The sequence below is a fragment of the Phoxinus phoxinus genome (assembly GCF_949152265.1).
Source record: "Phoxinus phoxinus genome assembly, chromosome: 10".
NCBI lineage: Eukaryota > Metazoa > Chordata > Actinopteri > Cypriniformes > Leuciscidae > Phoxinus > Phoxinus phoxinus.
Window position 1 is genome coordinate 33,127,388 of NC_136885.1, and position 15,057 is coordinate 33,142,444.

Sequence of the window (15,057 nt, forward strand, 5' to 3'; positions counted from 1 at the left end):
AAATAAATTAACTTTTGCACGAATTTTTCGAGTTTCACCTGTAATATTGTGTAGTTGTGCTCGGAGTCATTTGTGATGCAATGAAACAAGCTAAATTGTGCCATCATAATTTTTGGTCAGGCTGTCATACAAAGAAACTATGAATGCATGCATAAAGAGAGAACCAAAATATGAATAACTGATTATGTTGTAGTAGTCGATGTTTGCTTTTTCCTGTCAGCTTTTTGTGTCCTCATATTTAAAATAAAATATGTTAAAAAAAAGTTACTATTGGACACGACTGTATATTTGCAGTATACACACTGGTATGAGATATTAGTATACTAATCTGGGCCGGGTTTCCCGATAACGATGTATCTTAGCTCTTAAGAGCGCTCTCTACGTGCAAGGTTACGAACGCTCGCGGCAATTCCACGCGCGTTTCCCAAAAAGGCACTTAACATGAACGCGCGAGAACGCGTTTTACGTTCTACTTAAGAGTCGCTGTCCATTTGCGAAGTGCTGAAATATAACCTTATATGGATTCCTATTCTGAACGTTTAACCTAATAATCGTCATCTGGTGTGGATTAGCAATCAAGACAAGTCTATATAAAGCACCTACAAGCGGAGGCACTGACAAAATGGCTGGGAAAAAAATAAATAAATAGATACCTTTCAAAAAGATTACATTAAAGAGTGCCCTTACTTAACAGGGAGGAAGATGAAGAGGTGGAAGAGGAGGACGACGACTAAGATGGCATGGGACCACATGATGGCCAACCAAGAAATCGCCAATACATGGCTGGTTTTCCTGCACGTCATTGACAGATGTTTTTTGAATTCATCCCTATTTTGCCCAGTCTTTGAAGCATATTTTCCACATTACTTCTTTTATATATTTTTTTGTTAATTCATTTAATTTAGGTGTATTTCTATCGTTTTCTTCCCTTTTTAATTATTTAATTTATAAATTCATGTAAACAAAAAACGAGTAAAATAAAGTGTACAATAAAGTACAATCAAAACATTATATTACTTACGTTGTAGTGTGTTAAATCTAGATAAAAGTGTAATCTGCCGGTTGTCCTGCAGGTGACCTCATAAATCTGTCTTCTTACGATGCACTTGGGGATGTACGATTACTCCAGAGCACTCGTAGTTCTACGAAGATTTTCAAGTGCTACTTAAGCTACGATGCTTTTGGGAAACAGACCATAATATTAAGATCAGTCGTACGATCGTTTTTACGATCTACTTAGGCTTACGATGCTTTTGGGAAACGCAGCCCTGAATGTTGAATGCAGATGTTGGCAGTCTGCACTGTTTCTCTTTGGCGTTGCGGCTGTGCAGAGGTTAATGAGCGGCATTGCTGCTGTAGTTTTGTCTCTGCTAACGTCTGGCCGATGTCTTTGGACAGGAGGAGTTTTGTTTCCCGGTGGAGTGTCTGGCTCTGACGGTGGAGGAAGTGATGCACATTCGGCAGGTTTTGGTCAAAGCCGAACTGGAGAAGTTTCAGCAGTACAAAGACGTCTATAATGCCCTGAAGAAGGGGAAGGTGGGAACTGCTTTTATTAGCGCATTAATGCAACCATTCAGAGGAAAAGCAATCAAGTACACTGAAAAGCTTTAATGCATGAAGAAACAGTAGACATTTTATTAAAAATAAACAAGGCATGTTTTCCACATTGTATTTGACTAAATGAACATGAGGAAGGATTATATTTAATCATTGTCAGCATAACGAAACAGTCATGAACAGTTTTCAACATTGATAATAATCAGAAATGTTTCTTGAGCAAATCATCATATTAAAATGATTTCTGAAGGATCATGTGACACTGAAGACTGGAGTAATGATGCTGAAAATTCAGCTTTGATCACAGGAATGCATTACATTTTACTATTTATTACAATAGAAATCAGTGCTTTTAAATTATAATAATATTTAAAATATTACTGTTTTTACTGTATTTTTGATCAAATAAATGCAGCCTTGGTAAGCAGAAAATACTAATCATACCGAACCCAGACTTTTGAACGGTAGTGTGTATTCCATATATTTTACTAAAACCTTTTGATACATGATAAATGCCACACAAAGACTTTTAACATTTGGAGTTGAAATGAACAAATCATAGAATCACAGTTTTGAATCGATTCACTGAACGAGACATTTTGAACTGATTCAGAGAAATGAATCAAACTTACCAACTTGAACTCTTGTTTTTACTGCTGAAGTTCGAATCAGACACTATTAAAATATCTATATCTCTGTCTGAACACTCTAGTACACGTCACGAGACGAAGAAGAATCATGAAAAAAAAGTGCTTTAAAATCATTGCCATATTTACAATGTTGATTATTTGTGGGTCTGGCAGCAAAATCAATGCAATTTGCAAATATATTGTGAATATTGACCATGACTCTCAGTAACTCTGTATTAATTCATACATTTTTATCTTTTCACAGCTGTGCTTCTGCTGCCGAACTAAACGATTTTCCTTCTTTACCTGGTCCTACACCTGTCAGTTTTGTAAAAGGTAATAAATAACCTGCCATCCAACTTTTTAGTCAATGCTCATTGAAGGATTTGTAGATATTTCAATAGAAGCCAACATAGCCAAGACAAAAATACTAAGTCAAAAACTAATTTTTAGTGGTGCTGTATCATCTTGTTCTTGACTTTTGCAGGCCTGTGTGTTCACAATGCTGTAAAAAAGTAAGTCACGATCTGTACAAACCGTTCATGTTCACATAACTTCATGTAATTCTCATTTTACATTATTTCTGGCGAGCTCATCGTGACTCCATTTTCAAGGTCACAATGTGCCTTTAAACCTCATCACGTTTGGAACGTTCTGTCCTTCAGGAAATCAAGAGCTGGTGGAAGCTCATTTTGTGTTTATAACAGACTCTTTTCTGTTGCTTTAGATGCGGCTGCCATCGAAGCCCTACGCCAGTCTACCCATTTACTCACTGGGTCCGTCCACGTCCACGCTGAAGCGGGACAAGCCCGTCCACAAGCCAGAGAAGCCCAGCACGAGCCACCACCGGCCCAGCCTTCAGCGCACAATGTCCAAGTACAGAAACAGCATAGAAACAAAGCTTGCTTCCGCCACGGAATAAAAAAATAAAATGGGTGACTTTTTATTTCACAATTCTGAGAAAAAAAGGTAAGATATAAACTCGCATTTGTGAGAAAAAAATCTGAATTGTGAGATAAAAAGTCGCAATTACCTTTTTAATTTTGTTATTTCGTGGCAAAAACCAAATAAAAACAGAATTGTTAGAAAAAAAAACTTGCGGTAACACTTTACAATAAGGTCTCATTTGTTAACATTAGTTAATGTATTACCTAGCATTAACTAGCAATACATTTGTTACAATATTTAATCAGATTTATTGTATCAGAACACTTTACAATAAGGTTCGTTATTTAACATTAGTTAACTACATTAGTTAACATGAACTAATAATTAATTGCACGTATACAGCATTTATTAATCTTTGTTAATGTTAATTTCAACATTTACTAATACTTTATTAAAATCTTGTGCACATTAGTTCATGCACTGTGAACTAACATGAACAAACAATGAACAGCTGTATTTTTATTAACTAATGTTAACAAAGATTAACAAATACAGTAACAAATGTATTACTCATGGTTAGTTCATGTTAGTTAATACATTAACTAAAGTGTTACCATATTTAATGTTAGTTTAAAAATACAGTCGTTCACATTCTGTACATGTTAGTTCACTGTGCATTAACTAATGTTATCACATACATCTTTTGATTAGTAAATATTGAAATTAACATTGTAAAAGCCGCGCTATTTTGGTCCAATGAGGGTTTCCAGTAGCACGTGGAAGGAATCGCGCGTTCTAGTCTTTCCAGCGTTTTAAAGGAATTTTGGTTAAATAAGACACAGGTTCTCATATGCAATTATCTCGTTTTAATCTGACTCCATGAATTAAATAAAAGTTCAATGTGCAATAAGGTTATGTTTACACTTAAATAGTTACAACATGATGTAATGAGAATTTAAACCATTTGTACCCAGCATAAATGTTACCTGAGAGAGAGAGAGAGAGAGAGAGAGAGAGAGAGAGAGAGAGAGAGAGAGAGAGAGAAAGAAAGAGAGAGAGAGAGAGGGAGAGGGAGAGAGAGAAAGAGAGAGAGAGCGAGAGGGAGAGAGACCCTCTCCCCAGCTTGGCATCCAAAGACAAGAGAGTGAAGCACCTTTGCTGTCCAGTTTTGTCATTTCTCCCCCCACCGTGTCCCCAGCACCCAGGTGTGAGACATTCAAACTGACCAATCAGACCATCACAATTTCCTCCATTGTCCCAATCACTGCTATGCTGGAAATGTCTTAATGAAAAGAAAGTGTCTTTGTTGCATTGAAATAATCTTGGATTATTTCCAACCTTACAACATTAACAAAGATTAATAAATGCTGTAGAAGTGTTGTTCACTCTTAGCTCATGTTAACTAAAGTAGTTCACTAATGTTAACTAATAAAACCTTATTGTAAAGTGTTTCCAAACTCGCATTTGTGAGAGGAAAAAAAGTCGCAATTACCTTTTTATGTTTTTATTCTAAGCTTCCATAGCATAGAGCTCGTCTCTACAAGCTGATATTCATATTTACCGTCTCTTTTCCATCTCTCTAAGATTATCTAAGCAGACTCGGCAGTCGTCCGCGTCTCAGGAGGAAATCGAGCTCCCGAAAGATCTGATGGAAGACTGGAACACCATGGAGGTTTGTGTCGACTGCAAGAAGTTCATCTCCGACATTATCGCCTCCGGCAAGCACAGCCTCTCTCTGGCCAACAAGCGCGCGCGCTTGAAACGCAAGACTCAGTCCTTCAGCACGGCGTCTGAGAAGGACGCAGAATACCGGCCGTCCGAGAGAACTATCAATGAGGTTTAGCCGCGGATCGTGCCGTGTGTCCTCCTGTTGTAGTTGTAGAGGTTAGAACTGGTCAAGCGAGAGATCAGCCGTGTCGTACAGAGACAATAAACTCTATGGATGTGTAGCAGTTCTTCCACACGTGGGCCATTTTCTATTCTGTGCTGTGATCAATGAACTTCATGACTCGTTAGGCCTTTTCACCATTGAAAAAGTTAACCCTGGATCACAATCCTGGGTTATCTTATTTCACGTTGAATTTTCACGTATAGTGAATTTTTGTGGGCGAAATCCAGACATTTAGGATTGTATAGAAGCTCATTTTCACTAAGATTAAAAAAAAGTAATTCTTTGGTAAATCATAATTATGACTAAAAGTCATAATTATCAGATTAAAAAGTCAAAATGATGATATAAGTCATAATTATGAGATAAAAAGTTGAATTATGACATAAGTCCAAAATATGACATACTAAATCGGAATTGACATTTAAAGTCATTAAGTCAAAATTATGACATACTAAATTAAATTGACACTAAATTAAATTGACACTAAATTGAAATTATGACATATTTATGACGTGCTACGTTGAAATTATGACATAAAAAGGTCGAACTAATGGCATAAAAAGTAATATTTATGGCATAGGGTGTTTCGCTACTAATTTCAAAGTTCTGTGCGACTGCCACTAGGGGACTAAATGCGACAATCGTATGCGAATTGGAAAGTGGAAAGGCGGCTTATCACCGCATTGTTCGCACTGCAGGAGTTTGGCCGAAGCTGCTTTAAGGCGAGCCTCCAAGGTTAGCAAAAAAAGCATAAAGCTGCTGTACGCAGGGAAGGAGACCGGAGGCCGTTCTTTTAATAGATGTCAATGGAGGAGAGGCTTCACTACGTTGAATAAACTGCTTCTGTGGGAAAACAGCTTATCATTTAATGAAGCGACAGCCAACTGGCTAATCTTCAACATGTTTGCCATTAAACATTTGATTAAACAATCAAATTAATCATTTTTGGGCCATATTTACCAAACAGGGCAAAGTAGCGTAAAAGTACAATCCCATAAAAGCGGCGATGGGAGTGTAAAGTTCAGCGCTTGATCTACTGACGACACACACATTAAACACACAGACACAGCCGGATCATAATGACCAACACAATCTACCAAGAGCAGCGCAAGTTAGAGTCTGGTTTAAGACCTGCTTTTTTGGCCGTTATAATGGCGTAAATACCAATAAATTGATGAGTGCAAACCTTAGTAATTCACCTCGCATGATTCACTTTAATACTCTCCTCCCAGACTTTTAGCATTTGAAAGGGAAACTCCTACAAATGCAAATGCAATAAGATCAGTCGCAGAAATAACCCTGTCCATGCCTTTCAGCGCTAACTTTTCACTGCGAGTCTTTAGGCAATCCTGACAGTAGTTTTTTTTTTTTTAACACCAAAAGAGGGTTTGCGCTGGAGCAAGCGGTTAGTAAATCTGGCCCTTTATTTTTTAGATTTATACCGCTGTTTTAAAAGAGAATTCACAGACAATATTGCGACAGATAGGATTCAATTCAATGACATCAAGGCTGTAATATGATTGGTTATCAAGACACACGTGATCCAAGTTGGCCGTTACGCTTTCTTGAATAGTAGTGCCGCAGACCCTGGCATCTCCCAATAATAAGACCAGGCCGTCCCGAGCATGGGGCAGGGACCAGTGCAAGTTAGAGGAAGTGAGGCCCATTGGTCGGACCGTTTGCTATCGCCCTGTGGTCGCACCAGTTGCACCGCTGACCGCTCTAAGGACGGCCCTGAATAAGACCATCTTTGATTCGGCACCGCATTGCAGGGCTAACAACGGAAAAGCAACACTAACCCTGCTCCAGAGAAGGGTTTCATAACCCCGGGTAAGGAGCGGTGCTTCTAAATGACAAGTGTTAAACGTTCCCTTACCCGGGGGTTAAAAGCAGGGTTTAGAATGGCGATAACCCTGGGTTAAGTATGGAAGCCCATTTCTATCACATAAAGAAATGCCTTGGTAAATCGTAATTATGACATAACAAAGTCATAATTATGACATGCTACCAAAGTGTAATTATGAGAGTCAAAATTAAGACAAAAACCAAAAAAAAAAAATGATGACATTGTCCCCTGGTTTCACAGACCGGGTTTAAGTCTAGTCCCGGTATAAAATGCATGTTTGATCTGTTTTAACTCAAAGCAACTTGAACTTGCGTATATCTTAAAATATGTCCGTGTCATTGTTTTGTCTCTAGAGTGTAGATGCACACCAGTAATGTTTTTTCAAAGGCATGTTTATAAAAGATACTTAAATGTCCTAATTAAACTAAGGCATAATCCTGGCTTAATCTAAACCCTGTCTGTGAAACCAGGTCAAAACGTCACAATTATGATTTGAAAAGTCAATTATGAATTATTATTGCTTAGTATTTTTGTCTCATGACTGTCATAATTAAGATTTACCAAAGCATGTGGCAGAAATGGGCTTCCATAATTAATGCTGCCATCACATGCTATCGGAACTATCGTAAATACGAGTTTCCTAGTTCAACATTGGACATGAACGCCCTATTAAGTTGGCCATAAACTTTAAACATGGCAATTGCTCCTGTGACTGCCATTCTTGATCAGTTTTTTCCACAACAGCTCCATCATTTTGTTTTGTTGTTAAAGTAGTGCATATTTAAATATACGAATAATCGTTTGAAGTGTATCATATGTTTTATACACAGTGTAAATAGCCTGTATTTGACCGACATTTCTAATCTAGATAGTGCAGTGACTGTTATATGGTTGTCAATGAATGGGATGCCACATATAATTTTGACTTTATTAAGATTTTCCCAGAATAAACCTGGTGAATAAAACCATGATTCCGGTTCTCTCCGAGAACAAAGCACCTGAATGCGGCGAGCTCGTAATCACGACTTCAGAAGTGGGAAGTAGGATATTTCCGAGAGCACGTGAGGGCAGTGTAAATGCTGTCTTCATACAGGTCTTGAAGTCAGCATGAAATGATATTCACAAGCCGCTGTACTTCCGTAATGTGACGTTAGGGCTGGACAATACACTGAATATTCACTACTTTCTCAATCCTTCACAATCTCGTGACTTGCAACCAGGGTATTCAACAAGAAAAAGGCCGGATTGGACATTGCATATTGTTCACAATAAGACCATGAACATCCATTAAGAAAGTGAAACTTTGAGTTCATGTTTACTGTAATGTATAAAGGTCTAAAATCTGTCGTGTGTGTCTCGTTTATGGACGTTTAAACCGATAAGCACAATTACGTCACTCATCACAAGCTGAAAATCAATCGGGATCCTGTTAGAAACACCATGAGATATTGTTTTCTATTCGTGACTTTTGTATATGTTGGCGGTGTGTATATATTTGTACAGCTCATGTTACTCATATCCCGGTGATTGGACTGTAAATGATCCGTATGTTGATTGACTTTGAGTAATTCGAGATAAATGTACCCCTGCAAGCCGTATGCGCCACTTTATTTATTGGCAGGCATGATGAGGTCAGTCTGGGTTTATAAACATTAAGAGTTGCATTTATTTTTTACATAATTTATGCTTTGTATGTCAGGTAATATTTTGGGGTGTACAGCTTTTAATCATGTCGTTCAGAGAGATATTTTGATTAGTTTATCATGATGATGATGATGATGATGATGATGATGATGATGATGATGATGATGGTACAAAAATCTCATTAAGAAACTGTAATGATTTAAATATATTTGTAGACAGTGAAGTATTTCATTTCATATGATCTGGGGCAAAGGTCAATGCAATCTTAAATCATTCCCCATTTAAATCTGATCTGTCAATCACATACGAGAAACACGTTAACAACATTAATTTTCTTTTTGAGAGCTATTTACCAAGACATCATCTGTAAAAGAGCTTTTTTATCTCATTTTTTATGATCTGGGGATTTGTGTTTTTATATTTGGACCAGCTGATACATCGGATCTCACTTTTTTTTTTTTTTTTGCTAAGTTTATTTATTGCACTGTTGTGGTAAAATAAAGAATACAGAGTTGCAGAATGTTTAATAATATACATTCATTTGATGTTTTCAGTACCTCGTCTTATAATTTTGCTAGTTGTAACTGTCCTCTTTGTTTTTTTTAATCATCTGATAATGTTTAATTTGATAGAAGAATCTAATTTGTACCTGGTAAATCATTGAAGCGAGATCTTGTAAAGTTGCCTTTTTCCTTCACTAATCCAGTATGAAATGAGAGACTGATATGAGTGTGCATGAGTGCGGAGACAGCGTTGTGGGGACGGTGTTCGTTTTATTCATCTCTTGATTCCTTTAAAGCAATTAATTTGCCTTATAAACACTGCCTTTTAAAGCATTGCAATATCGTCAAGTCAATTTAATATACAGTCCAAAATCATGTGTCTGTTTGCAGTAAGACTGCTCATGCATCTGCACAAATGCTGTAGATTTGGAATATCATTGAAGTCATAACAACTAGGAACATGTACAGTAAATAAATGTGTAAAAAAAAGAAAGAAAAAAAAGCAGATGCAATGCATGAGAAGCAGTCCAAATGGTACTTTGATCTATGGCTGTCATTTTTTTCTCAGCCAGTGATGGTCACCAGAATAAAAAAATACAATAATAATTGGGGTGTGAATTTTACTCATTTATAAGTAATTAATTATATGTGAAGCGTCTGCTTCATACAAAATACATTATAACATTCTCTTTATTTTTATGTAATTTTTCACTACATTAGATTCTCTTTTATGTCAAAGTCATTTTTCCTGTATACAATTTTATGACTTATTTCAGTTGATTTGGGTGTGAAATATGATCTGCACATGTGACACCTTAAAATCATCATACTTTACAATATATATATATCAGTTGTACTGTACATGATGAGAACAAACAAACACTGTTGAAATATAAATGTCATTTATAAGATAAGAAACTCTTTCAGTTTAAGAATGTTTATTATGCTTTTATTTTTTATCAGTTGCTTAGTTTTTATAGTAAAATATTGAGTCAAAATATTCTTGTGCTGTTTTTACTCGGGGAATCCTTCCCAGCGTCCCTATAAAAAATGTCATAATTATGATGAACAAATTGACCGATTCAAATCAAACATGTCGCTTCACTAAATCATGAACAACTCGTTCTGCAGACTGGAAACCACACAATGTTATGTTTGAATGTGTCTTCATTTCATACAATCACAACCTGAGACATCTGCATTATCAAACAGACTCATTAGGCACTAGAATATCACTAAACCTGCACAATATTGATGGAAATCACACTGGCAAATACATAATACCAGGAAAATATTCAAAATGAACAACGGCTTGGAAAGAAATAAGGTTTGAGTACTTTAGAAACAGTTGAAAATGAGACGTGTTGCAGCATGTTCGGGTCTTCGTCTGCTCCAGCGCTCCACGGTTACATGCAGACGGACAGAACTAGATCACGTCTGCCATCGGGTTTAATGTGCGTTTAATTACAATGAAAGTCCCTCGTTAGACTGTGGCACTGTGATTGTGTTCGGCTCTTCCACACACTCTCACGTCAAGGAACCACCTCAGCGTTTACAGCCGGACGGACACTTTTAACCCCGTCAGGCTGGGGGACTTTCTTTGATTTACTTTTAACCTGCAAGAGAAGAATATCAGCCTATAAAGATGCATGCAGTCAGTGAGATAAGATGAATGATAGATGAAGATAAAAGGATTAGGATAGAGCTCATCTTTATACCCCCCCTCCCCCCAAAAAAAGTTGCATAAAGTAGAAGACAGTTAAGTAAAACTTAAGAATTGAATTGAGCGGTTTAGTCCAAATTTCGCTTTATATGATGAACAGATTGAATTTAGGCTTTTATTCACATTAATTAACTCACACATCAGTTGTGACAAACAGAAGCTCAAGCGTGTTCACTTGACGTGTGAGAGCCAATGAGGTTCATTCTCGTGTTACGCATTAGAGTGCGGATCGGGCCGAATTTTACTGTCCGAGCCCGGCCCGCATCCGACAGAGCAGTAACCGAACCCGACCCGAGCCCGACCCGAGCCCGACAGGCATAAAGATATTTATGCTGAGCCCGACCCGAGACCGGCAGTTAAAATCCCATTTTTTTCTCATACTAATGACAATTGTACGTTAGTTTGTGTGGAAAGCCCGCTTTTATTAAGCAACTGTAGGAAGTCAATCGGAAATGTCAACAGAATGAGCGCATCAGCGCGCGGAGCAACAAGCGTTCTTGACACAGGCGCGCACATTATGCACGTGTTTCGTTGTCACGGCTACATAAACAAATGTCCGCACACAGGAAGACAGATGTTATGTTAATATTTTACATGTATTTTAATCACAAAAACGATCGTTTGCATCAAGTGAAAGCATCAGGCACATTGGCTACCTACATAATAACCTGTTTTAAATTTAAAATGTTCAATGCCTTATCGCGCTGATGTGACCGAGCCCGACCCGAACCCGAACATCATTTCTAAATATCTGTCCGAACCCGGCCCGGCCCGTCGGGTCCCGTCGGGCTCGGGTCGGGTATCCATTCTCTATTACGCATCACGTTTGAGCTTCTGCGAGAACCAATGAGGTTCATTCTCGTGTTACGCATCACGTTTGAGCTTCTGCGAGAACCAATGAGGTTAATTCTCGTGTTACGCATCACGTTTGAGCTTCTGGGAGAACCAATGAGGTTCATTCTCATGTTACGCATCACGTTTGAGCTTCTGCGAGAACCAATGAGGTTCATTCTCGTGTTACGCATCACGTTTGAGCTTCTGCGAGAACCAATGAGGTTCATTCTCGTGTTACGCATCACGTTTGAGCTTCAGCAACAACCAATGAGGTTCATTCTCATGTTACGCATCACGTTTGAGCTTCTGCAAGAACCAATGAGGTTCATTCTCGTGTTACGCATCACGTTTGAGCTTCTGCAGGAACCAATGAGGTTCATTCTCGTGTTACGCATCACATTTGAGCTTCAGCAGGAACCAATGATTACAAACTATTGAAGACGAAAGCTCAGATTTCATCAGAAAGATTTTTGTTTGTGTTCAGAAGATGACCAAAAGTCTTACGGGTTTGGACAACAAATGGGTGAGTAATTAATGACAGAATTTTCACTTTTGGGTGAACAATCCCTTTAAGAACTATATATTTTTTAAATATGAGGTGAAATATGACCTCGTCTCTGTGCGCTGGTCTCCTCTGGGTGCTGTCGGTGAGCGTGGCGCGTCTGCCACACTGTGTGCCGGTGGTCACCAGCTTCTTCTCTTTGGCAGAAGAGCCTCTGGTCCCCGTCGTGGGCTTCTCTTCCCTTTGACCTTTACAGCAACAACAGCGCAGAAGTTCTTCACATGCATGTGCACCAATGGATCTCAAACTTTTTGACTCCAAATGCTCCCTAGCCGTAGTATTGCTTTCCAAAACTTACATGGCACTCCTACAGTAGCAAAGGTGATGTCCGTAAAAATGCATTGAAGAAGAAAAAAAGCTCACAGGAAAAAGCATACATGGACGACAACCAAAGGACTGTATAACGTGTTCATATCTTATTTGTATGACAGCCTGGCCAAAAATTATGTTGGCACAATTTGGCATGTTTCATTGCGTTAAAATAAAATTATTGACTCCAAATCTTAAAAAAAAAAAACATTTTTAATAATAATATTTAAATATGTCGACTTTCCTTGGCCGGACATCACTTTTGGCCACTACTGTAGTTTCTGTATTTAAAAATATAATAACAATAATTATAAATAAAATTTAAATACTAGAAGTTTTCTCATGGTTCCCATTCTATTTAACCAATACATTTACATGGCTCTTCCAGTCATTCATGATTTAAAGGATAAGGACTAATATGATATTTTAATAAATCACAATTTCTACCCAATAACATGTCTAGTCATTCATGATGATTTACAAGATAAGTCTAATATATTTTAATAAATCACCATTTCTACCCAATAAAATGTTTAGAGCTTGGCATTACTAGTAAAATATGTACTCATTGTAAACATGGCTATGAAGTTTTAATATTTTATTAATTTACATTTAAATGCCTTTTAAATGAATATATCCAAGTTGACATAATCCTGGTTTTTAATAGGAAGCAGTGACAGTGTGTCAACCAAAAGAATAACTAAAAATAAAAATATCTTGATGTTGTTGTTTTATTTTAATGCTAGTTTTGTCTTATTTTGAATAATTTTAAGTGGTCTCGAGGCCCAGTGAGAACCACTGATGTACACAACCAGACAAACGTGTAGACTGAATTAAACTTTTTCATCTAAAAGCTTCAGGTTTGAATGCTTGAAATTATGACTAATATCAAAATACCAGTGTTCATAATAACTATTGGATCTGGTCTGGACACTATTATGGTAAATATTTGTAAGTTAGGCCTATATTCTATATTTCTAGTTCTGTGTGTATTATACATTATGGGCCTCAATGAGGGTGTCAGATTACCATATACAGTAAGATACAACAAATATGAATGATATGTTAATGAAAGGTACAAAGGACACATGGGGTGTGTCATTAATCATTTCTATGATCTATATTATGTAGGCTATGTTTTTTAATGAGATGATCGTGCCTGACCTGCTCCGGCTGCTGCTGCTGCTGCTGCTGTTTTCTCATTCTCGCTCGCGCTCGCGCTCTCGCCGGTCCCGTTACCGGCAGCTGCCCGTTGCGTCTCCGTGTCCGTGCTCGTGAGCCACGTCGACTCGGTGTCCCTGCTCTCGTAATACCGGGGTTCGATCGCGGCGGACCTGCTTCCCCCGCAGCCCATCGAGCCCGTGATCATCCTCACACACACGAGCACAGATCTGCAGATCTGCTGAGACGCACGCGGCGATGTTGCGCGTCATCTTCAACGCGCATTCATATAAACACGGGCGCGTGTGATTTCACCACGTATTAACAGACAAGACTGAAAGCTACTAGTTATTAAATATAATTATATTATATATTTTTAATTCAAATCTTTACATTTTTTTATGATTTGATATTTTAATTGATTTATTCATAAACACAAATTTTTCATTGTTTTTTATAAATTCAAAAATTCACAGGCTATAAATTGATCTTTATTAGGCTAAATTACGTGATAGTGCGATAGCTACCCCTTGAATCACCCATTCTTGTCAGCTATTTATTCTGGTAGGCTGTATTATTTACGTTTTACTAGCCTATGGCAGATTCTTTTATTTTCGTTTTCATAAGTCCCCATGAAATCAAAATGGATGTTTGTTTTTTGTGGCTTTTATGAATATGTTAGCTTTATGTTTATCTATAGCCTAAGTGTGCTCCAAAAATAAAAAAAAATCGTATCTAGAAGATAGAAGCATTCAATACTTTCAGTCTTTCACTTCTGATCAATGATTTTGATGACATTTTCTGTCCAATCAAATACTAGAATCTGAAGCTCCGCCCCCTACGTTATGAATGCTGAAGCTGCTAAAGTCGGTCACTTGTTTACACATTTACTATCTTCTACATGGAATGGCACATAGTGAACTAAATAGGGAACGATTCAGGTGAATATGCTTTCCATTGGGGCGAATGAAGTCTGGTTTCACGTCAGTGTCACGTGAAACGCCACAGCATCAGAGACATTTGAATTCTGCACAGAATGCTGTATTTTAATAGCCTGGAAATCCAGACCTAAATGACAAATTCAACTTGTGCTCTCACGAGAACTCTGCATTTCCAGGGTAGTATTTTAAAGCAATATGGAGGAGATTATAGCAGGAGAAACGGTGAGAGATTAGGAGGAAACTGCGGCTTTACTGAGCTCAACGGCTCTGGCCGAGCTGTGATATAAACTAAATGCTATTGGCTATTTAAAAAAAGGGGGAGGGGCTGTTTGATATGCCCCACCCTGTTATCATGTTTCAGCAGAGGTGGAAAGTCCAGGGGTCAGAAAGTTAAAAGTCCTGCCATATGTTTATTCCACCCATGAACTCAGTCAGCTGATTTCACTAATTAGTTCTTACTCCTGGCTGAAAAGCTGTGCTAATTAGCAAATCCAGGTGATTGGAACAAAATACTGAGGAGGACTTTTCCTTTCTGAACCTGGACTTTCCACCTCTGTGTTTCAGTGGAA

The 15,057-nt window shown here is 37.8% G+C and overlaps 2 protein-coding genes across 3 annotated transcripts in view; one reads left to right on the forward strand and one right to left on the reverse strand.

Moving 5' to 3' along the window:
• Positions 1-7,005, forward strand: part of spire1b (spire-type actin nucleation factor 1b) — a 29,649-nt gene extending 22,644 nt beyond the window's left edge. The window contains exons 12-16 of one of the 2 annotated variants that reach the window (XM_079625189.1): positions 1,399-1,536; positions 2,452-2,522; positions 2,674-2,701; positions 2,914-3,062; positions 4,659-6,999. In XM_079625189.1, coding sequence (XP_079481315.1) covers positions 1,399-1,536; positions 2,452-2,522; positions 2,674-2,701; positions 2,914-3,062; positions 4,659-4,917 — 645 coding nt within the window. In that variant the 3' untranslated portion in view covers positions 4,918-6,999. Of the gene's footprint in view, positions 1-1,398; positions 1,537-2,451; positions 2,523-2,673; positions 2,702-2,913; positions 3,063-4,658 lie in introns of both variants that reach the window. The other variant, XM_079625188.1, reaches the window with a different exon arrangement.
• A 2,293-nt stretch (positions 7,006-9,298) lies between these two features.
• On the reverse strand, positions 9,299-13,789 carry baalca (BAALC binder of MAP3K1 and KLF4 a). The gene is made up of 3 exons (XM_079625196.1): positions 13,551-13,789; positions 12,126-12,265; positions 9,299-10,574 (listed from the first exon to the last, which is right to left on the reverse strand). Exons 1-3 carry the CDS (start codon positions 13,753-13,755, stop codon positions 10,491-10,493), a joined length of 429 nt encoding a protein of 142 aa, XP_079481322.1. The 5' UTR covers positions 13,756-13,789; the 3' UTR covers positions 9,299-10,490.
• Between the last annotated feature and the right edge of the window lie 1,268 nt (positions 13,790-15,057).

Excerpts from the sequence above, each read along its gene's own strand:
- baalca (XM_079625196.1), bottom strand. The coding sequence starts at position 13,755 with ATGATCACGGGCTCGATGGGCTGCGGGGGAAGCAGGTCCGCCGCGATC. Across the intron at positions 12,266-13,550 it reads AGCAGCAGCAGCCGGAGCAG|GTCAAAGGGAAGAGAAGCCC; the intron begins GTCAGGCACGAT and ends GTTGCTGTAAAG. Across the intron at positions 10,575-12,125 it reads GACCAGCGCACAGAGACGAG|GTTAAAAGTAAATCAAAGAA; the intron begins GTCATATTTCAC and ends CTTCTCTTGCAG.